At 41.4% G+C, this 24512-nt stretch overlaps 1 protein-coding gene across 5 annotated transcripts in view; it reads right to left on the bottom strand.

Moving 5' to 3' along the window:
- Nucleotides 1-24512, bottom strand: part of AFF2 (ALF transcription elongation factor 2) — a 325500-nt gene that overhangs the window by 33366 nt on the left and 267622 nt on the right. For 4 of the 5 annotated variants that reach the window (XM_063170495.1, XM_063170500.1, XM_063170497.1 and 1 more), the window contains exons 10-11: nucleotides 1582-1744; nucleotides 39-1058 (exon numbers count right to left, since the gene is read on the bottom strand). In XM_063170495.1, coding sequence (XP_063026565.1) covers nucleotides 39-1058; nucleotides 1582-1744 — 1183 coding nt within the window. The remainder of the gene's footprint in view (nucleotides 1-38; nucleotides 1059-1581; nucleotides 1745-24512) is intronic. The other variant, XM_063170496.1, reaches the window with a different exon arrangement.

Below are 24512 nucleotides of genomic sequence, written 5' to 3'. Positions count from 1 at the left end.
ACACAAGTGTTTTCCTTTAAACAATGAAAATTACTTACCTTGTGTTTCCTTTTGGATTTTGTGGAGGGTTTTTCAGCTGCTGGGGTGGGGGACTCTCGAGATGGTCGCCTGTGTTTCACATTTGCCTCTCTTGGTTCACTTTTCACAGACGTGGTCTCAAAAGTTTCCTGTCCAGGTATCCTAGAGAGTAAACTAAGGTCTATTTTCACCCACAGAGATTTGAGTTCTTCATATTCTCTCAGTGGGGACAGAAGTTCATTTTGTACGATTGGGATAGGAGAAAAGAGCTGCTCCTCCAGGTCATTGCTGGTCTGGTCAATGGATGTGTTGCTGCCATTGCTGGTTAAGCTACTTACACTGAGGATGTTACTGCCAGAGTCCTTCACTTTGACACCACTGCCAGACCCTGTGCAGGCTGGCAGCACCTTGGCCTGCAAGCTCTCCTCCTGGTCTGTGTTTGAATCAGAAGTAGATGAATCAGTTTCAATGAACTCCCGGGACTTTGGGACAATTTTGCTGGGGCCTCTGTACTTTTTCTTCTCTGAAGTGAGACCTGTGCTAGTTCGTGGTTCTTTCCTTGGAGCTGTCTTCCCAACAGCTGCTTTAGTTCGAACCTTTGGCTGCTCGGGGGGTTCCTGTGTGTCTTTTTCTTTGGGAGTGTTGCTGGTATTATTTGGTTTGGGCCAGTTATACTCTTCTACACTGGAAGTCCTTTCTACCTTTTTGGGTTGCTTTTTCCCAGTAGTCCTTTGTGAAGTTGGCTCATTATGAGCTGGTGACTTCTGCTTGGAGCTTTTTGCCTCTGGGGTTTTCTGGGCAACCCGTGGTTTGGCTTTCTCTCGGATGGGACTGAGGATCGCCCGGTCTTTGGGATCGGTCGGGGGCAGGCTGCTGTTGAGCTTCCCTTTGTTTGGCCCTTCAGCCTGCTGGTTGTTCTGGGCCTGGGAGCTGCTCTCGCTGTGAGGCTCATTTTGATTGTTGATGATGGTCTTGTTGTGGGGGTTCACCTTATTTAGCCATTTATCCAGCTGCCATTTGTTTGTTGAGGGGGGTTCGGGCTGCAGATTAAAGGATGACAAGGAACAAATCTCAGACAGAAGCAGTGCTTTTCCCTTTAAAAGAGAGTTTTTTTAATGTACCCTTTTATTTCAGTCAACTAGTGGTGACTGCTAGTTTTATGGAAGTATTTATGGAGTATTTATGGTTAATTAGGCTTCCTTATCTTCCTTATCTGGTTTACAACGTAGCCCTGGAGAAATTTAATACAACTAAAAAGTTTAGTTAGTCCCTAAAGAGATAGTTTTGTCATGTTGCCTTTCCTTAGTCCCAGCTGAATACTGTGTCAATAAAATCTTCTCTAGCTACTGGCAAAAATCTAAATATTTCTTTAAAGCAACTCAAATGTAGGCCAGAAAGATTCTTCCAAAAGCTAGAATGAGTATGTGGGTCATACATGTGAAAAGGCAAAGGGAAAAGAAGTCAACAGCATCAAACAGCACAGAACTCCAGCATCCCCCTACAGTGAGGGGGCTTTGCTCCCCTCCATGCTTCGCCGCCAGGCAGAGCTGAGGGTGGGCTCACCTCTGGCGTGGCACTGCGGGACTCCTCGTTGCACTCGCTGTCGCTGGAGCTGCTCTCGCTGTCGGAGTCGGACTCGGAGCTGCTCTCGGACTCGCTGGAGCTGCCGGAGCCGCCGCTGGAGTGGGCCAAGCCAGCAGCGTGTGCCACGGGCACTGGAAGGCTGCTGGGGGACAAGATCCTTTCTTAGTGTGCTCCTGGCCTTTTGCTGCCCAGTGAACCCCACCGAATGTCCTCAGTGTCACCTCCCTCTCCTGCCGGCCCACGGGAGCTCCAGGGCCTGTGCCACCTGCAGGGGTCTGTGCCACCTGCCGGGGCCATGCCACCTCCAGGGGCTGTGCCACCTGCAGGGGTCTGTGCCACCTGCCGGGGCCATGCCACCTCCAGGGGCTGTGCCGCCTCCAGGGGGCTGTGCCACCTCCAGGGGCCTGGGCCACCTCCAGGGGCCATGCCACCTCCAGGGGCCATGCCACCTCCAGGGGCCTGGGCCACCTCCAGGGGCTGTGCCACCTCCAGGGGCTGTGCCGCCTCCAGGGGCTGTGCCGCCTCCAGGGGCTGTGCCGCCTCCAGGGGGCTGTGCCACCTCCAGGGGCCATGCCACCTCCAGGGGCCGTGCCACCTCCAGGGGCCTGTGCCGCTTCCAGGGGCTGTGCCACCTCCAGGGGCCTGGGCCACCTCCAGGGGCTGTGCCACCATGGAGCCACCAAGGAACTGGTTGGCTTCGTGACTCATGGGACACGTTGATTATGTTAATAGCATTACCATCATCATCACCCTCCAGTAAGAAACACTTCAGTGTCACAAGCCTGAGCTTATTAGGCCTATGATTGCAAAAACTAACAATCACACTTAAATAATTCATTAATGGAATCATGGTTTCTTCATTTTTTGCCAGTTCATTTATAATTTATGATCAAAGGAAGGACATCAGGCAACTAATATTGGACAGGACATTTTAAAAATTAATTTTAATGAATACTTTTACACTGCAGTGTACAAAAACTACGTACTTTTGACAAGTCTCCAGGGAGTGCCTGAGAATTTTTTATTTATAGCTTTTTTCCCTCTCATATTTATGATAATGCAGTGAGAAAATAGCATTCATGCTGAAAATAAGCTTCTCTGTGAAATCTATTTTTCTGTGTGCTCAACTGTCCTCCAAGATGTATTTATTAGCAGTGCACTGTGTGTCATTGTTTATCCTCATCATTTGTTTCTAATCTGAGAGGTCAAACGACCCCAGCTTTTAGCACTACAGAATTCTGCCAATCTGACTCTTTATAAACTCATCTTTAATTTCAACTTTTTCATCAGGGAGATAACCATAAGGTTATATGTCTCTTCAGCTGATCTATACAGGGACTTTTTGATGATTGATTTTAAATTTGTGAAGCTGACAAAGCGAAGTGTTTGAAAATTGACACCATTTGCTAGTGCGTCTTTATGGATATTCAACACTTCACCTTAATATATCATACACTGTGTGTGTCCCATATTGAGTGATCCAGAGGTGCCTACAAGGTATAACACAGCTTTGCCTCTGTTTCTATTTGCTTTTCTATTTTCCTCCAAGAAGAATTCAACTAAGCCAGGAATATGCTTTCCTTCCCATTTCAAACCATGATGCTCTGTGCATCAAGACGCCCTCTTAAAAAACCACAGTAACCAAGAAACCGAAAAAGCCAACGGAAGAAGCAAAAAAGAAAAAGCCAGAACAAACTGATGGGTGACCCTGCTCTGCTAGAATCTTCACAAGCATTGCCACTGGCTTCCGTGACAATAATAGATGGACTTTAATTTTCTTCCTACACTGAGCTACTTTCTCTCCCTCCTTGTTGGTAAAACCTATCGCTTGCACCGCGGTTGGTAACAAAACTGTCTCTTTGAGCCTGGCAATGGCCCTGCAGTGCCCATTGACAAAACAGCTTGGTGCTTTAGGGTGCATTAATGAAACAAAATTACTCACTTGGGTAATTGCTACAGATCACTAACTTTGTTGCTCATTAAGTCCATGCACTTTTTATTTTTTTAATTCTTTTAGCGGCTCCTTACTCAACTGACTAAAGTAGAGCTACTTAGAAAATTTCAACTGGACATAGAAGGCAATTCAAAGAGCAGAGGATGAAAACATACAGGCATTTCTGAAAGTATTATGGAGAACTAACCACTGAATTAAAATGGATCTTACATTTTGTATTTAATAAAATTATTTTTGAAAACCATTTTTATTTCTTCCTTTATCCCTCCTTTTCAGTGAAGCTCAAGAAAGTACAAGAAAACACATTTTTCATGCAAATTTTTACAGTAAACAAGGAAACAGAAAAGTGGAGAAAAAGAAAATGTGTTTGTAGGAGTGTTTGCCTTTCTCATCAATATCTAGTAATTTTGGTCTTATATTTTTTACTTGGAAAACACTAATAGTAGATGGAAACTGAGCCTTCATATTTCATTGCAAATGTTTCCAGGAAGAATAAAATAGAAAACACCACAAGGATTCCCAGACTGAGGAGGCAAACATAGTAATTCTATTCTGTAATGCCAGAATGAAGCACCAGCCTTGAAAAAAAAAGTGTTATTTATGGAATTATCACAAGACTGTTTTTAATTTAAAAACAACTTTCCACCTAAATCTGGAGCTTGTCCAGAGCGGTTTGTGCCCAGGCAACCTCCACACAGAGGGGTGTGTGTGGGGCTGCACACACAGCTGTGCACATCTGCCTAAGGACATGCTCTGCTCTCATTAAGACAACTGATATAAGGAGTAACACCTCTTATCCTAGATCAAAGAAGGGAAAGGCAGTGCCCCAGCTGGACCTTTCCCACCTCTAAACACAACTTACCTCTCTTAGCACTCTGGGAGTAACACTGCAGCAGGGATGTGCTCACAAAACAACAGGAGTCATTCTGGAGCAGACTGCAACTGTCTGACAAAGAACTCAAAGGGCAGGAATAAAACCATGGAAATAGATAGCAGCTCCAACCTGGCCTTATTTTCTTTCTTTCTGCACACCAGCCTCACTCAGAAAAAGCTACCATGTGCCAAACATTACTGAGTAACACAGCTCAGCAAGCATGCAGGAACCAGACAGGCTCAAAATAATGTTTTTCATACAAAACACAATGAGGTCATATTTTTCTTTCATCTAGGATAATAAAATTATGCCTTGGCTACACCGGGCAGTTTCATGCTGAAGGCATCATTGCTGATCCTCATTACTACAGTAGAAGCATTCATTTTCATCATGTAGTTTGGGTTGAGAGCAACTGTGTATGCTTTGCAAAACAATCAGATAAGACCCAAAATGCCTTTCCTAGCATCTCACCATACTAAAGATAGATCTAGTACATAGCTACAAGCACAATCAACTTCTTACAATGCAGTTCAGCAGAGAAGAAAAAGGTATACATACATTTAACAAACAAACAAACAAACAAAAGCATAAAAGTGTGTAAAAATGAATCTTTGCTTCCAATAAAATAAGTTTAGTAGATAATTTAGATTGTCTTTTGTGATTTTTTCCTTAAATAAAATGCATCTCTTAGTTCAGAAATACTTGGTTTTGCACTCTTTCCAGAGATTTCTGCAGATATAAAGTTCAATCATGTTTTGAAAGATGTTGGGCTAGATTCTGCAATTCAAGCAGCTGCTATACAAATAAACTGGCCTTCCTTACATAGGTTTCAACTGCATGAACTGGGGGTTGCCTCTTGAAGAGACTTTCAAAGCAAGCTTTGTTATGTTGCTAAGATCCAGACAAGGAATGCCAGTCCAGACAAGGTTTAAAATGGATTTAAAGCATTTTATCATCAGATCCAAGTCTTCAAAGTGACTAAAGGGGGCAGGAAGGACTGATATTTGAAACTATTGAATTTTTATTTCCCAGCAGGAGATGAGCACTCATATTGTTTTTCACTGTTTGGGTGGACAACGTTTTTATATCATGTGAACTGAAAAAAACATTAATAAAAACAATGCTGCACAACGGAACACAGCATTGTTTGGGTAAATAACACTTAGAAGAAAGCCAGTTCATTATTATCACTTGAGATTGGGGGCCCCTACTGAGACCAGTGACCCGCTGTGCTGGATCTGTGTAAATACATGATGAGGCACAGTCCTTGGGCCAAAGAGCTTGCAGTGCAAACACACAAAGCAAACAGCAGAGGTATTACAGTCATCTTCATACTCAGTGTGGGCCTGTCACATTCTCTAAGTGCAAGGCCCCTCTACAGCTAATAGAAACATCAGTTTTGCCCTCCTTTTAAGTTTGTTCTCATTTTGCTGAGCACTTGAGCAGAGTCCTGCAGGGCAGCCAGACGTGCTGTGCCCTGACCCAGAGCCCCGACCAGGCTGGGGGCACAGATGCAGAATGACTTGGCAGGGAGAGCCCATGACTCAGGCCAGATGGATCAGTGGCTGCTCACCCCTCTCCCGAGGAGCTCCTCCTGTGCTTGGGGATGGGAGCCCTGGGGTGACATCCCCACTCAGGGGAAGGGCAGCCAGGCCTCTGTCCCTTGCTAAGGTCACCATGAGGGTGTCTCCATCCAGCTGCCTGCAGACTGGGGAGCTGGGACCCCTTCTGACAGAGGAGACCTGCACTTCTGCAAGCCAGCTGGAAGGAAGCTCTTCTGCAGCACCTACACCCATCTCCCTTCTTGTGTTTCTGCAGTGCAAGCGTTTCTCCAGTCCCTGATGCTTGTGCACAGCATGGCCACAAAGTATGAGATGAGAAATGCCTTGAAGAAGGGGAAAAACACCAGTACCATCAGTATGTGGAGTATTTTTCAGCTCTTGCTGAGCTCTTGCAAGCTGGGACTTGCAGGTGTGTGGCTGCTGATGGCTCCAGGTGAGGACCTGCACTGACCTCATCACACACCAACCATCTTTCTTTCACTGCAGTTCACTGGTACAGGTGATCTGCCCAAATCACCCTGAAGCTTGTTTATTTTTCAATTCATGGGTTATTTTTCAAAAGCCAATTAAAGCAGACATGGCATTATTATGTGGCTGTATCATTATGCTGCATAGAGAACCCAAGGCCTGATGTGTGGCTTATACTTTTTTGTTCTTGTTGACATCTGGACGATTATATTGTTTTCAACATATAATTTACTCTACTGTTGTTATAAATGATCTTCAAAATTAAACCTGGTAGCTACAATGTGAAGTACTCCAACTCATTAACATCTAATAAGAAAAATAAGAAACTTTTAATCTTGTAAATACAGATGTTAAAAAAAGTTATAATTCTGACTACAGCAGTAAACCTCATCAAGGAACAAAACCTCCTAACAAAACCTCCTTAGCTATCTCCCTGAACCTTTTCCCAATTAGATGTAGTCATGTTAATTGCTGTGAGGAGAATTTGGCAAATAGATGGTGCTCTCCAACAATAGGTTTATTCATTCTAACCCTTCCTTTTTAGGCTAATGATGAATAGGCCACTTGTTTCACTGTTCTACTCAGAAATCAAAATGTAAACTCAGAGAGAGCAGAGCATTGCTGGACAGTGGGAAATTGTAGATGGGAACTGACCGGTGAGTCAACAGCGCATCCAGGCTGGCAACGTCTTTCCATTAGAAGCAGCACTCTACAAAGGTTGCTTTACTGCACAAGCCTATATTTAGGGAAAGTTCAACCAATGAAATCTGGAAATAGCAAGGTCTATGCTGGAAAACTGACTACAGACTTGACAGAGTAGTTGATCTTCCTGTTGAGGCACTGCATTGGGACTGAGATGAATTTTGCTTTTTGTTTGAGAAGAAAATACATCTGTGCAACAGTTCCTGCTGTGTAAAAGAGAGGCTATGTGGCCTATCCTTAATCTGGATTGTCTATTTAAAATGCAAATTCCTGAGAACAAAGAGTCTGATTGCACAGGGCAGTGAAAATTGGGTGCCCAGCTCTGAGCAAGACTTTTGTGCACTCAACTACACTGCAGCATCTACCAGAGCAGACAGCAACACTTCTTTTATTTGGATACTGTTGTTGTCCCACCCCCTACAATTTATTTGAAGAGAGAGACAGGAAAAAACCCTCTGGACTTGTTCAGATCCAGCCCAATCTCTCCTTTGGATCTGTTTCTACAGAAAAACTGCAAACCTGATGGGCATTACTTGGAGTTGCTGGACTCACTGAATTCGGCATAAAAAAGGGTGTTTCATTATTCTAGCAGATAATAATAGTGCAGCACCTAGCAGATTAATATTTAGTGTCAGAATTTAATACCATAACTGTTCAATAACAAAGTTTTATTTCTCTTCTATTCTTACACCATTATCAGGAAGTAATATTCTCTTCTAATTTGAAAGGGAGCTGCAATTTTTTTTTCAATAATGAATTGTTCATATTTTTATCTTCAAACTTATATATGCCTACCATTAGATTGCTTTTTAAAGAAAAGGATTGCTCTGGATGATTTGTTCACTGCCTTTCCATTGGTTAGTATTAAATTATTTAACATCAGGCTGGTAGAATTCAAATCTAAACTTTCAAAGACTGGGTTGACACAGGAACTGAAAACCTGTATCAAGGCTTTTAAAATATTAATCAGCACCCAGGTCAATGAAATGAAATAAGGTGTGGAAATTGTTGCTTCAGCTAACATTAGCACGTGTAGTAAGACATCACTTATGATAGCTCTCTCATTTCAAAACACATGGAAAGGGAAAACCTCTCTAATATGTTATTCAGGATATGGCAGCTGATCTGCCTGTATCAATCCTGAGCACTGTAATGTAAGTAGGAGCTCTGATTTATTTTGAGGGGGAGGGTAATTTACAAGATGTTGTATGTAAAAAGCCACAGCCTCATTTTACTGTGTTCAAAAGTAACTGTTTTAATCAAAGACTGTTTATAACAAGGTTGATAGAGTTACTGAAACAGATTTTTTTCATATACATATAACCCTTTTATGCTTCCAGCTTTAAATACCATAAAAAGGATAGTAAAGATGAAAGAAATAAAAAGAATGACAGAGCTAACTCCTATGAGCCCCAATCTATGTCAAAGCAGAACTAAAGTGATTGACAGCTTGCATTAGTAATGAATAGAGTGGGGAAAAGCTGCCAAGAATCCGTAACAAGGTCAAAGCCTTCCAATAAAGAATTACATTAGCCACAAATCCTAGGTGGAACTGTGTATATACATCTGCAATGTGACTTTAACCATGGCACTGTTTCTACTGTCCTATTCTGACTCCTCCAGTTTTTATTCCTGGGCTTCAGGAAATTCTGACTCAATCACACCTGTGATAAAGAACAGGTGTAATGTATCAACTTATGACATTACAAAAAAACAAATAGAAGAGGAGGAATTTTAATGCTACATTTCTAATGGTGCACAAAAAAAACTTTCTGAACTATTGGTATGGTAATCACTCTCCTTCCAGTATCACAGCACTGTTATACACACTTGATGTGGAAGAGAAGGGTATTTTGCATATTAAAAGCAATATTGTATCCATGATTCCTGCATGCATCACTCTGCTCACCTCAGAGTTTAGAAACAATTTTGTGAGCATGATATTATTCAGGGAATGCAATGTATGTAGGCTTTTTGATGTACAATATTTTAGTGAATACATTCAAGTCTCAGAGAGCATTATTTGTACTGTGCCCTGATGTGCTACTATTTGCCTGGCATCTGGAAGAACAAGAATACTCTCTCTTACTGTGAGACTCCAAAGGGTCTCATTTGATAAAAATGGAACCACTTTATTATATCAATATTGCCCCACTGAATCAAGCTAGATATGAGGATTGATACACAGAAACATCTTTATTTTCCGCAAAGGAAATCCTGGAATACTGCATTTTTCAGTACACTTTGCAAATCTTCTATGGAAGCGCAGAAGCACATATTCGCCCCTCTACAGTTCACAATTTCAAGTGAACATAAAATGTTTTTTAAGGAGTCAGTCATTTACACTTTGATTTTATTTACTACAGCAGAAAGTCCAAGTGTGGTCATGAAAAAAACCATTCAAAGTGAACCTCTGAAAGCAAAGTGTTGTGTTTTTTCTCATTCATGTGTGGCAGAAAGCTGGGCACATAATGTTCTAAATGAGCTACCCTTCTCATTCTAACTCAGTTCTGCTTCAGTTCTAACTGTAAATAGAATCCAGTTTGCAGAGTCCAGTGGGAAGAGAACTGTGGGACCAAATCACACTGGCGCAGATGGATCCACATGACACCTCCAACTCCTCAACGTTTCCAGTCTCATCTGTTATCTGAGGAAAGCTAATTTTACTATGCTGAGCAGGCAAGCAATAAGAAACCATTAGAAAGTTTGAGGGTTTTTTTTCCTCTTTCCATGTAAAACAATACCTCTGAGCTTGAAAAGGTGCCAAAAGGCATATCCTGATTTTCCAAAGCTTTATGGCACGCTCACAGTCCTTTACACCTGAGCACTGAACAAGTGTCCCAACATGAGCTCATGAAACCATGGGAGGATTTCCTCTTCTGGGGAATCCATGGGGAGCAGATCAGCAGTAAAACTGATTTTATTGACCAGAGCAAAGGGGAGGAACTGGAAGCAAAAGCCAGAGGAGGGAAAAAACCTGTTGCAGGATGTTAAAGCTGTCCTTATTTAGAAAAGACCCAAGATGGCTCCAACTGTAGCTGTTATCAGGAGCACAATGAGTAAAACGAGCAATACAGAAGGGGGCAGAGATATAAACTGAGTATAATCAGAACAAATTGGGTAATATTCTATTAAATGAGCTTCAGCTGCTCACAAACTGGTAGCAATCCCCTTGCACTATGCACTGTAGAAAGAACAAAACAGCAGGATTGGTGCTACAGACATGGCTGGTCATGGGCAGGTACTCAAAATGATTGAGGCACAAATAATCCACCTCTGTGGAGATGAGTGCACCTTTGCAAAGAGGGACAGCACCATGGTTACAGAACCAGTCCCACACTTCAGAATACAGGTTCAATTTCTGGGTCTCCCTGGGATTCATTGGGCAAAATAATTGAATTCCTGGCACTTTCCCCTGTTATTAATACATATACTTTTGTGAGACTCCAAGCATATTTACGTTCATCAGATTGAATTTGTAATTACAGGGACCACAGAAGTACACAGGCACTCATGAAAACCACAAGTAGACACTTTGTTTCACTGCTACTGCCATAACAGTAAAAAGGAATCATCATTATTAATAATAGGCAATTACTCTGAAATAGTTTTTAAAGAAGTATTCCTAAAGGAACATGATGAATTTATGGCACACCACCAGAGCCTTTCATGGATATAAAGATGTACTTCAGCACACATGACTTGTTTTTTGAACAAGGAGAAAGCTGTCTAGTAAAATATTAATAAAGCTGAGTGCTGAAACATAGGTGTCTTCCTTACAATTCACTTTAAAATGGGGTAGAAGGCTCCATTTGGAGTGAAAACATTAACCTTCTGTATATTTATGTTTAATATGATCTCCTTTTAATGCTGCTGATTTTAGACAGTTACATAATACTTTGCTTTATAGACTTAAAAAAGGTATCAAATCTACTTAGGATTAAATATCATCTTGAATGCTCTTATGTTAAGAACAGAGCTAAATCGTTAAGCAGCATTCACCCTTAATTATGACACACATAGATATTAAGGAAAAAAAGGTGCTTCTCTGAGTGATAAATGGACCTAAAGATCCTTCACAACATTTACTATAAATCACAAAAGACCATTAATAAACAGTCAGAAAAAAAATGACAGTTGCTACAAGTATCTGCTCTCATACTCTGCCTAATACTATCACTGTCATGTTTAAACCTGACATCTTAAATCTTTGACATGAAAACCCTTTAAGTCAAAAAGGCTCATCTATTTTAAACAGAATTTTCTATGCTTGTTATTTTGAATGACAGCAAAAGGAAACAGAGAATCTGTAATTCTGTAACCTTATCTGGCTGAAAATCTTTCCTTTCAGCCTTTTACATCAACCCCAAAATAAAAGGAAGATCCAAATATCTTCTGCAGTTACTTGCTGGGATCTTGTGGGCAAACAGAGCTCCATGTCTGCCAGAGGGAGCTGGTGGAGCTCAGCAGCACTTGACTCTGTGGGAGCCAAGTGAGAACACTGCAAACACAGGGACGGCACTGCCTGTGTCAGGATGAGGGCAAGTTTGGAGCCAGCTTTCATTCAGACAGGAAAGAATAACTGGGACTGCCAGAATTAACACTGGATGCCTTCCTGAAGTGTCACACTGCCTGCTTACTTAACACTGGCTGAGAAACTGGGTTGCCTGGCAGAGGCACTTAAACATCTGCCTGGGAGTGGGCAAACATTGTATTCCCCAAGAGGGCTGCTGGAAAAGAGTGACCATAATCCTGAGCATAAACTGGGTTTTGTCAAGGGAGTGCTGAAAAACACTCAGTATGGACAAAATTATTTAGATCTTTAGGATTAGTTATACTATTTTTTCTTAAAAACCTTCCACCTAGGATGCTTTCTTTCTGGACATTTATGTTCCTGAGTGACCAGAAATGGACTTTTCAACATTACCACCATCCATTTTCCCCAGACTCAAGAAGGGTTATTCTATCAGCAATGATTTGCTGAAGGCCTGCTAACAAACAAAGGTCAGGAAAACCCAACCCCCTCGTGGACACAGAGGTAAATAGGCAAAGTTCCATCTCTCTTGCACTTTTTATTGTTTTCCAGTTGATAGTCATTCCCTTAGTAAGGTGCAAATATCTTCTTCACACATCTGCCTGGATCTTTTAATGTTCTAGTGTGGCATGGAGGTTACTGATTACAAGAAACTCTTTTGTTTGATAATGACAAAGATCAGTAGTGAGATGTCACCCTACCAGCAGGGAAGTGGAGAAGTAGTGATTTATTTTCAGCATTACACTTAAAAAATACCCCATCCTCTCCAATTCTACCTGCTGTATTTGGGATATCACAGGCAATAAAGCTGCATTAATGAAGGACAGTGCTCCAAAGTCAGCCCCTGCAGCAGATGGTAACAGAAATGGTCCAGGGTTGAGCATGACCAATTGCTTTAACAGCAAGGTCTGAGGTGAACACCATCAGTGCTTGCATCCCTGAAAATATGCAGGGAGAGACATAGACACTGGCCCAGGGCTAAAAAGCTCACCCTGAATTTCAGATCAGTAGTAAGCTGGATCTTGTTCAGTAATAACACTGCTTGGCTGATCCCTCTTGTTTTGCAGAGCAAAACCTACAAATGCCAGTCAGTAAACTCAGATATGCCTTGAACAAGCTGGAGCAGTTCAGCATCTATTCACTGCTTTGTTTCCTCCTTTGCTTTTTAAGTGAAGCAACATCTCTAAATGTTTTTGGAAGTGATTTGTGCAGAGGCTGCTGAGAGAAAACGTAGTGTGGCAGCATGTTCCTCCCACCACAGTCAGGCTGGATTCCTGCACCAACAGACTGTCAATGGGAGTTTGCATTGGGCAAAGTTTTGAAGCTGAAAGCCCTACTTGCAAGTTTTGAAGTAGAGAGGCTGGGTTTTTTTTTTTAATCTGAAGTCATAAAACATCGCTTAACGTCTAGGTTACAGATGGACTCAGGATCCCACACTTGGCTCCTGACTGTAGATAACTCACACTGCATATCTGTGGTTTGGGTTCAAGCCCATCTTGAATATAAGTTTAGAATGAAAGAAATACATGCAAATAGCAGGCACTGCCAGCTGTTTTCTTCTACTTACAAGGCCGTTTCTGAGAAAGCAAAGTGTTTAAGTACAGGGTGGAACATGTGAGTGATGACAAGCTGGTATCCCTGGGTTCAATGTGAACCTGACATTCTCAAGTTTAGGGTGTCTCTTGTTCCTGACACATGCTTTCCTAGGCCTCTGAGGCCACATTCTTCATTAAGTTTGTTGACAAATGGAACAGTATGATCACAACCCTTTTTTGGATCTCTCCTTAAGAAATATCTGTGTTCTATCTGTGCTTTAATGACAGCCTGCTGCTCATTTTCCAAGAAAATCCATGCCAAAAAGTCCAGATAACACTTAACTCACAGGCTGGTATACACAGAGCTGGCCTTGCAGGTCATGTTCCCAACTGAGTAATGGACTCATTATATTATCCCTGGCGAGTCTTGCAGGTTGGAATTTTCAAACAAAAGCAAACAAAATCAACTTTTGTTTTGTGATTTGATTATTTTTTAATGCCACAGCTTATTCATTTTGGTTTATTAATTTGTTGGTCCAATGGTTTTTATGTGCTACAGTTCAGACTAGGCCTTTCTCTAGTATCATGTTTTATATAGATATGGGAAATGAAATGTAAGTCTGATACAATTACAGTTGTGTGCCGTGCAAGACAATACCGTAAACACGACGACAGCCTGGAAAGCTGCTTAGCAAAATGATCTTAATATACAAGGCAGTGTGAAAATGTAAAAAGAATCTATAATGACAACAAAGATTAGCCATTTGCTCTCTAACCTTATTTACAGAAGCAATCAGAGGTATTCAGGTCGAGTTAATGACCCTGTCTCCAATTAATTCAATTGTCTACAAACAACACTGATGCAGTGGTTGTCTCCGAGTCTGCCACATAGCCTCTGAGGGAATACATAAGACTCCATTAAAAGTGACAATAATAATGCATTTATTACTGTAACACTATTGTATTATAAATAAATTCCTGATGTTAAATTATGCTCCACGCTTTAACAGAAATTCAATTACTGAAATAATAAAAAAGATGGTGTATTTGCCAAGTGCATGGACTATAATTTGGCTGCTTAGTTACCAGCAGTTGGCTGTTTTGCAATTTCTTGTTCATAGAGTATTTCTTTTGAATAAATGCCAGACTTTTTCATACAAATTTCATGAACAAGTTGCAAAATGAAATTTTGAGCTTTTGAATCCAATTATGAAAGACATAACTAAATCTATTATTGAAAAAATATTCTTGAAAGCCCTTCTTGCTGTTGTTCAGCTCAGTGTAGTAATTGAGGTAAGCACAGGTGCTGTTCATTATGGGCCATTGTGCACCATCTGAATTCTGGGAACTGAGGAATTCAGAGGGTTTCAACTCTTTGTGTGAATAACAAACAGGCGTGATTCGGAGGTTGTTTGTACAAGCTTGCACATCGCTCTTCTGGGACTCCTAAGACACCTGCTTACCCTTTTGAAGCCAAAACAGTATCATTTACGTTCTGGCTATTCTTCCTACAGTGATTTTTTTGCAGAAGCAACATATTTCCCCACCCCTCTTCCTGCAGGCTGCTATCAATGATGGAAGTAGGAACAAAAGAAAACAAAGGATGAAACCATTATCTAGTGGGGACAAGAAGCCTTAGAAAAGCCCTTTTTGGCTTGATGAGATTTCAGCAGGGAAAACCTTGTGAAAAAAGAACCGCTTCTGACACTTAGCATCATTGCCCCTCTCAACCAGTTTCCTGTGGTAGGCTGTTAAGCATAAAATAGAATTAATTTTTTTCTCCTAACACCTATCTCTATTCTCTCTTTGTGGTTTGGCCATGTATTTATCTTGCTAATGCCTCTCCCACTCTCTTCACATGTTTTACAGGGAATACATGAAGAGGTGCATGCACCTCGCAAATGAAAAACTGCTGCCAGTCTTCCTATAGGGTCCCACAGGTGCCTGCAGCCATATGGCAGCATGTACATGGGTCTTGGCTCTTTGAGGATGACAAACTCTCACCTCTGCATGTTTCAAAATGTGCTGTCTCAACTATAGATTTCTGGTGACAGCGATTATTTACTTTGCACTTTTATTTGTTGATATATTGCTGGTACTTATCAGCAGAGATGTTATCAAAACATCTGGGGATAGAGTATGTGGAGAGCAGCTGCAGGCAGCCCAAAGGAAGGAAACACAGAGGGGAACTTCCACCAGTCTCAGTGTTAAAGGTGCTTTTTTTTTACCCCCCCTTACACTGATTGCAGTGCAACTAAAACTGCCTCAGTTCAAGTACTCCCGGGAATATACTGAGCTGTTAGGAGATGCTATCAGACTACACTTTGCACAAGTCAGCAGGCACAAGAATTCCTTGAGCATGTCAAAGATTCAGCTATAATTCAACACCTGCAATATGATTTCTCAAAACTCGCAGCAACCAAAGTTAGATGACTTATTCTCTGAATTAACCTCTGTCACAAGCCATGTACAATTACAGCAGCAGATCTCAGTGCCACCTGAAGGTCAAGTTAAGACCTGAGAAGAAGAAATAATACCATACAAGAAACAAAAAATTGAAGAAAAGCAACTACTTTCCTGAATTTCAGGAAAAACAGATCTTCAGGAAAGAAGGCTTGGGATTTCAGTGGGCTGCAGGGCTGAACACTGCAATAGAAACTGGCTGGCCACACTGGAGAGAGGGGACCATATTCACATAGGATAAACCTACAAACTCTTAAAGGAGTTGAGCTGGTAGCAAGGGACAAAGTGGCATTCACAGTGTCTGAGTTAGTTAGATGAATGGCAGAATCCTCCTCCAGCCAGGGAACCAGAAGGACTCTGAGCAGAAGAAGATAATTCCTTCCAGTTGTGTGGTCAGTTAGCCACACATGGACAAAGGAAAAGGAGAATGGAAGGGAAAAGGAGAAGGAAAAGAAGAAAGAGGAATAAAAGTATAAAAAGAAAAAAGGAAAAGGAAAAAAAGGGAGAGGAAAATGATGATGAAGAAGAAGTTGATGGAAGCAGAGAGCATTCATCAGTCCAAATCCACTTCAGGACCTTGAGGCTAAGGCAATATTATAATAGCAGATTACAGATGGAATTAAGTTCAACAGCAAAACAACATATGCAAGGATGAAAAACAAAATGAGTTTTGTTGGCAAAGGTGGAGACCTGAGTTATGCTGGCCTTCAAGCCCCAAGTCTAACATGGAGACAAGCTCCAAGAGCAACCACAAAGCTACATTCTGTTTTTCTATGGGAGCGTGCCATGTTTTAATACACTAGTATCAATTATTTGGGGTTTGGGCTGCGTATTGTAAGCAAGAAGTAAACTAAATTCCTGGAAAATGTATCAACTCTGACAGCAATCAACTCTGAGAGTCCAAATCTCTGGGACTAGGTACAGTCCTGATTTTCACTGCATTTTGTTTGACTTGTAAAAACATGCAATTAGCATAGCTATCCCCACAGTCACTTGCACTTCTGTAGTGCAATAAAGAGACTCAGAAGAAAGACATTTTCTGCAGATCTTTCTCAGCTTAGTCACTGCTGGTCTCATGTAGGGGAGCTGCTCATCACCTGAAGAACAGATATTTAAGTGGGATAGGCAAGATAACTTGCCACTGCCATTTCTTTTTTCTTATTATGACGTCTTAAGAGGAGAGCTGAGGAGATACAAGAACACGAGTAGCCACAGCCAGGGCAGGAGAGGTAGAGACTCTTGAACAATTTGCCATTTTTGTTTGGATAGGAAAGAGTATCCCACAGTTTGTAGACTGAAGATGGCCTTACATTTAAAATAGCCTTTGACAACAAGATATTTTGTAGCTATGGGAAGACATATTTGGCCCTCAGATTCCTGCTAGTGAGACTTAACAGGTCACTCTATCACTCCTCACTTCTGCTGAAGACTCTCCCTACTCTACAGAAATTTATTCACTAAACATCTCAACACAGCCAGTGAAAGCAATGTATTACCATCTTTGTGTCAGCATAATTCTGTAGAGTTCTTGGTAGAGTAGAGCTAGGACCACTGCATGATGGGGAGGATAAGTCATTTAAATATGGGATCTAAAATAAGGCTGGAGATGCAGAAAGATAATGGAGGAGGGTGACACTAACAGCAGCACAGGCAGATTATAATTACTTAAGTGGCAATTTGGCTGGGACACAGGATTAACACCCTTCACTCAAATTCTTATGAGAAAGCAATGAAATCTTAAATGGGAGGACCTTTGCTTTATACCACATCTGAAGCAGCAAGTCTTACAGCACAGTGGCCTCCAACACAAAGGAAGGACATTGTTTCAAAGGTGGCATGGGGGCAGCAGCCACTTTGTCAGCCCCAGCCCTGTCAAAGCCAGCTCTACACAGCCCCAGAAAAAAAGGCTGGAGGAGAACAGCACAGGTGGGCACGGCTGGGAGCCAGCAGAGCATTTAGCTGTCATTATCCCTACAGCAGATTCCTATGTACTGCAAAGTAGGCCTAATGAGGGAATGTTAATTTATATCCCCTCACAAGAGCATAGTGGGGCTCAAACACTGACCAATCGGGGGCCTAGCAGGCTTTAAAACTTGAAAACGCTGTGGGATCAGAGAAAGTTATACACATGATAACGTCTAATAAATCAAATAAAAATGGATAGCAGCCAAAGTAAGTTCCTGCATGTCAGATATTAAATATGACTAATGTTGTTTGACAGTGTTCCACAGAATGTGCATTGGAGTCTCACTTCTTCCTTATCATTATCACAGAAAGAGAAAGGTAAAGCACTGCAGGAATATAAATAATTTGAAAAGCCTCATAGACAATATTCTACTGTGCACCTCATTTGCACTTAAAAAAACCTGCCCTACAGACCTTATGTACTTTTAAGATTCATCTGAAAGATACATGAAGAAGTCTTCCAGTCAAAAATGTACATATTTAATGGAATTAGATCTCTAGGCAAGAAAATGTCAGAAGAAAAGGAGAAATATTAAAGTGAATGCAGGGTGCTCCTTTCTAGTGCTTTCCTGCTTTGATAAATATCTTCTGGGATGTCATTTACTAGAAAGTCATGATTTAACAAAAAGAAAAACTGCAGTATAAAATATACTTTCTTTATTGCTGAAGTAAGTTGCTATTTTCATATTTTCCCTCTGTATTCAGCTTTTGTCAGCCAGAGGCCTTGATATTTGCTTTTATATCATCCCCATTGAAAATGCAGTGATTATTGCGAAATATTCAATTGCAGAGCTCTTCTGATTGCATGGCAAGGGGAGATCATAGGAATCTGTACTGCCACAGCCCTTTCTCTGCCTTCCAGCCTCATGTGAGGGCAATCAAACTTTAAAAAAACAAGAAAAAGTAAAAGACCCTGATTGTAGTGCTCAGTAATCACCCCGGGCCCAACGGGCTTGAAAGAAATCCTCTTTATTCTGTCACATCAGCTCCAGCTGCCTGAGCTGAGCAGCAGCTGAGCATCTGCAGAGCTCCTCACCCTCCACTCTGGCAAAGTGGAATCACCTGGAAGCTCTGCCCCAAGCCTCACCCTGCACAGCCCCTGGCCTGATCCTGTACAATGGGGGTACCGCCATCTATTATAACTCATTTGCAGGTCTGCACCTCCACCAGTGATGCAGGAGGTTGTACCACTGATTGTCCCCCCAGCAGGACTTGAGAAGTACAATCCTAATTAGCTCTTCTATGGAAAACATGGCAGAGCTCTTAGAAATTCTCCCCTAGGACAACCTGACAAAAAACAAATTCTCATTAAAATCAGCATTACTATGCACAAGAAAATTTCAAACTCCCCTCCAAAGTAACATGCTTCTATTGGGAAAATTCAAGTAAAATATTTTGAGTTAATTTCATCTGCAATGCAATATTTTGTTTCATTAAAATGACTTAAAATGTTTTATGTAATCAGTTAAGCCCAGAGTGCAGTCCCTGCTGAGAGCTTTAAGCTGGCTGCATCCTGCCTGTGAGGGATGTCTTGTGCAGTGCAATGCAAAGCCAGAGGAACCTTTCCATCAATTTAATAAAAGTGTGTTGCTTTCAAGTCTGTCAAAATATTTTATTTCGTTGGAGATACTTATGAAAAAACACTTAATATAGCTGAATTCATATGTTTCTGTTTCTTTTCTGTAAAAAGTTGTCAATTTTTCAGACTACACTAGAATTTTCCTCATTCTTATGCATGATCAACAGTTACAGTTTTTTCACACACTTTCCCAAAAAGACCAAAAAGAATCTTCTCAGAGTTTCTAGGCTCTTCTCTATTCCAGGTTTTGCAGTGATGTAACTATTCAAATATTTTTCTAGTGCACACTGGCATGTTATGCAGGATGTAGATATTTCATATATATATGAGAACACATTTATTCATATATGACATCTTCAAAAAAATGTCTTATTCCAAATTCCTTTGCATTTCCCACAACAATTTCCCAAGTCCCAAGTGAATCTTCTGGTGTTTCTTGTTTCTGCACAGAATTTTAGAATCTCTACATCTTGGCACACAGGCTGGAAAGTTCTGAATTGTCTGACCAATACTACAGAGATTATTGGGAAAAAAAGCAAGCATGGAAAATTAGGATTCCTATTTCAAGTCTTGTTTTTAGGCCACTGGACCAGACTTTTCTAGTCTCTCCTACTTTGCAAATACAGAATGCTGCTGCAGTAAAATGCAACCAGGGACATCCAGGATAACGTGTATCTTGTTAAATGCCTGCACATGTTCATGTCCAGCTTCTCCCACACACATATCTACCATACTGATACCTTGCCACAGATTTAGTTCGCCCAATATAAGCAGAAATCACCCTAAAAATGCCCACACAATCTCCTGGAGGAATGCTCCCTCCTTTCTGGCCATGCTGATCCCTTGGGTAACAGATGCTGATCCCTGAAACATCCCTGTCACCATCTCCAGCAGCCTGCACTGCACTGCCCAGAATTGTCTGCTGCTCAGAGAGAAATGTTTTCAGGCTATTCACAACCCAGCCAGACACCTCTGTATCAGTTACACTCACTTCACTTTTAAAGACTTTTTTAAAATGCTCAGTAAAGAGTTGCCTTTTGCAAAATGAGAAGTGTGAAGGTCCCGTGTAGCTGCCTGGGATGTGTTCCATCACATTTGCTTGTTTCCACCCAGAACTGAACTACAACTGCTTGTTGTGGAGGAACTGATCCAGCTCACATTAGCTTGACTGAGAGCTGGAGCTGATCCCAAACGATACCCCAAAGTGTTGCTGCTCTGAAGTATAAAAAGTAATGCAAAACCACCAAACTTCCACAACTTCATGGGCAGCATCAAACCATTGCTCCTTCTTTCAGTTCAGCCATACTGGAAGTATTCACCACTTTATGAGAATATGTCTCCAAACCCTGCTGGTGGCTGTAAAGTGGCTGAACTTTACCTCAAAACATGAGCAACAGATTCATGTCACTGACACAGTCCCTTAGGCCCATTCCTCACTGCCAATACTGGGTCTTGAAGCCAATGTTACAACTAAAAAGTTTATTTTGACAGGAAGTACTAACACTGAATTAGAAAGAAACATTTTTAAAAATGTTATAGATATCTCCTTCACTAAAATTGTTTTGGATTACACCAGCTTGAATCCTGTGACTCCTGGCCCAACTCAGAAAGTCTAATGCTATAAGCTTAGCTATTCCAGGCAAACTTTTATTTACATTAAATAAGTAGGATTAAAAAACTCAAAATCTTTAATTGGAGAATTAGCTTGCTTACCCCAAAGTCACAAACTGTTTGTCTTCTCTCTATGCCTCGTACTGCATGGCTTCAGCTGTTAGCTCCTCTTGTAGTCTTGTCAGCTTTCTTTACTTTTACAATTTTTGGAGCAAAATTCTTTGCTGGAGTAACTCCAAAGAAATGAATAGAGATACACCAGAAAAGGTGCAAACCCCTTGTCATGGGGCAAACCCTTAATTGGTGTAAGATGATGCTAACCTAATGAAGTAAATGCATCAGCTGTGTAATGACAGAGTCACTATCAGGAGCAGCTGTGGTCCTTTGCATCCAGCCTGTGGACAACTTCAGGTAGTCAGGAGAATTTGCTACTGCTGCTGTTAAACACAGTGAGCTTCTCTCACATGCTGGGTAGCCCAGCTGCAGCACTGCACTGACCTCCCTGATGTGCCAAACAGACACAAAGTGCTCTGGCTCTCCACAAACCAGGGCAAAGGACTTTCTAGTGGCATCTAACAATTAAGGTTTCTTTTTTTTTTTTTTTTACAAGCCTGCAACAAGGGACACTGGTAGAAGTGGTAGCAATGATGTACACCAGCCTTCTGCTCATTAACATTCACTTGGGGAAAGAGATAATTTGCCTTTGTCTTTCTAAGCCATGTTGAGAAATTTATTTCAGTAGCATCAGTCATACAAGATGATAAAAATGGTGCAAATCATGTAAGGGAAAAGAAGCTGCCTTAGCATGATTTGAGTATACACAATGAATAAGGTTACTAATTAATTGGTAAAGTGCTATTTGTAATTGTTCCTGTGCGATAAATGGATTAGAACAGATGTTTTAATGTAATTTTTTTTCTCATTGCTTCACACACAAAAATATGTGTAAAACTGAAATAAAAAAGTGGTGATGCAGAAAGCAGGCTCTGGGAGATAAATGGAAGGTTACATAAGACCAAAAAAAATGCCACACTCACTTCCTGGAACAGAAATCACACAAAAAGCCCAATAACTTTCCCAATATGTGCAGCAAACGACGACATGAATGAAATGCATTGTTCCTAAATGTAGATAAATAATGGCTAATCACTTCAAGCACTCATTTAGTGTTCTTCAGCCCAGGACTTGAACAGCAGCAGCTTAGGAAACCAAAAGCACAACTCTGTTACCCTGATCCCGGGGCAGTGCCTGTCCCACTGTGGATCTGCTGTGCCTCATGCCCGGAGCCTGCTGAGTCCCAGCATGGCAGCAACTGGGAATCTGCACGGAGAAGAGACCCTGGCACTGCCACCCGGGGCAGGCGGCAGGAATGTGCAGCGCTGCCGCCCCCGGGCAGCCACACAGGCTCCGGAGCTGGAGAGCCGCGTGTCCTCGCTGGGGTGGCCATCCAGAAGGGAAGGGAAAAGTGCAGCCGCTGTGGATTTATTCCATTGTAGAGATGGGAACTGACATTACTTAAAACACTGCAATCAGAACCTGATCCTGCATAACACAATAATCCTTCACAATCTCCTGGATGTCAGAGAGGCTGAGGCTGTGTCCCCTTCCATAGGCAGCACTGCAGGGAGCATCCCTGGGCACGGGTCACACCGGCTCACAGCCCTGCCCTGGGCTCTGGGCTCCCCTGAGCTGGCAGCAGGGAGGGAACAGCAATGCTCCACCTTATCCTGCCCCTCCAGTGCCCACAGCTCAGCACCGAGACCTCCCAGTGACACAGCATGGGGCGTCACAAGGGTACAGGCACAGGGCCTCTAATGGCCAGGGCATGAAAAGAACCCTGCAATATCCATCCTTCTAATGGTATTAAAGGAGCCACCATTACTTTTCATTTGTACAAAGTAATCTGATTGAGTGCAACATAGCTAAAATTTCATTTCCTATATCTTTATTAAAGCAGGGCCATTCTTTAAAGAGAAATGTTAGCAGAAGACTAAACAGAAACTGTTTTTATTGTCTAGGTTTTAAAAAAAAGAAGAAAAGAGGAAGGTAGACTGGCTCCATATTAGCTTCTAGTCCACCATGAATCATGAAGACTTTTTAGAAAAAATATTAAAGGACTTGCAACTGCAGTGTAATTAAGTTTTCAACCTCTGGGGGGGATTTGTGTAAGCCTGACTTGAACCATTCTAGATGTCCAGGTAATCTGTTAGCTCTTACCAAAGGACAAAGATTACACACTAATTCAAAGGATGCGTACAAGACACTTGTAAAATTGAATGGGTGTGACAAAATTAATTAACAAATTAATTGTGGTTTTTTGTTTTGTAACATACGACTTCCTGCAGAATGCTCAGCTTCTATTCTCCTGCACTAAAACACAGTCACCTTTTAAAAAAGATGTAGTTTTATCATACAACCATGTTGTATGATACAGGGTGCCATGCTCAGGTGGCATTTGCCCACAGAAAAATTCCTTCTAATATTTTCAATAGTGTCCTTATTGTGCATAAAGTATGAAAACTTCACTGAAGAAATATTATGAGACTATAGGAAAGCAAGTCTCAAAAGATGCTCAGATTATTACTGACAAATGCCACTGTGTGATACCACCTTGCTCAGTAGTAAATGAACAAAAGAAGTGCTAATTGCTTTGAAGTTAATGAAGACTATATTGCCTTTCAATAATTGGTGTTTGTTTAGCTACTATGATTATAGCTATCTCTTTCTCGTTGAGCCATGTAAGATGGCAGAAGTTCCACCTTTTACAAGTTTTAAATCCCTGTAGAATTGACAGAAAAAGCTGTAACCACAAATTGGTTTGCAATTTTCCTCTTTCTTCCCAGCAAGGTCTGTATGGTTATATTATGAACCTTGCTTCAAACAAACTGCTTCTGACTTTTATGATCCTTTTGTGATCTAAATGGCTATCTCATAAGATATTCCACTGCAGCTTCTTTTTCAATTGCTTTTACTGTGAAATGGCATTCTGGAGATTTCTGGGGACCATTTCACACTCTTATGGTATTGATTTGCTAAACCTGATGATAGGTTTATATTTAAGATGCAGTCTAGTATATGAGCAAAGTGTAAAGCTTAGGAAGAGGAGATCCAGGACTTTCAATAACCCCACTTTCTTGATGGGGTTTGCCTCTTTAAAGAAGGTTAGTGTTTTACCCCGAATTTCTGAAGGCAGGTTGCTATATGGACTGTGTTTCTAATTATCTTGGAATGCTTCCATTCCACTGAATTATGGCCACAGAAAAAGTATGGAGAAGATGACTGCCAGTAACTTGTAAATCTTCTCAACATAAGGTCAGAGCAAATACACAAAAGCACATGGGAACCTAAATGGAAAAATGTATGTGAGATTGTTCCCAGAGTTCCCACTTCCAGGGATGGCAGAGGATAGATTTACTCCTGGGGACACTAAAAAACTGACAATAAAATGAACTTCTTTGGGCTTTGGTGTTGGAGATATTTTTCCAGGACACTTTTCCTTAAAAGACTGATCATTGTAAAATGGTTACAGGCCAAGAAGAAACAGTCTTTGATGGAGTTATAACCTAACAATGAGTCAGAAACACCTCTATGCACAGAAGGACAGTTTCTTATTGGGCCAAACCACAAGCCCATGGCTCTACCTTTACTCTGGCAAATGTTATG

Source organism: Melospiza melodia, chromosome 16, assembly GCF_035770615.1.
Source record: "Melospiza melodia melodia isolate bMelMel2 chromosome 16, bMelMel2.pri, whole genome shotgun sequence".
Classification (NCBI taxonomy): domain Eukaryota; kingdom Metazoa; phylum Chordata; class Aves; order Passeriformes; family Passerellidae; genus Melospiza; species Melospiza melodia.
Note: the sequence above shows the minus strand (reverse complement) of the source record. Positions and strands in the feature narration are given on the sequence as shown.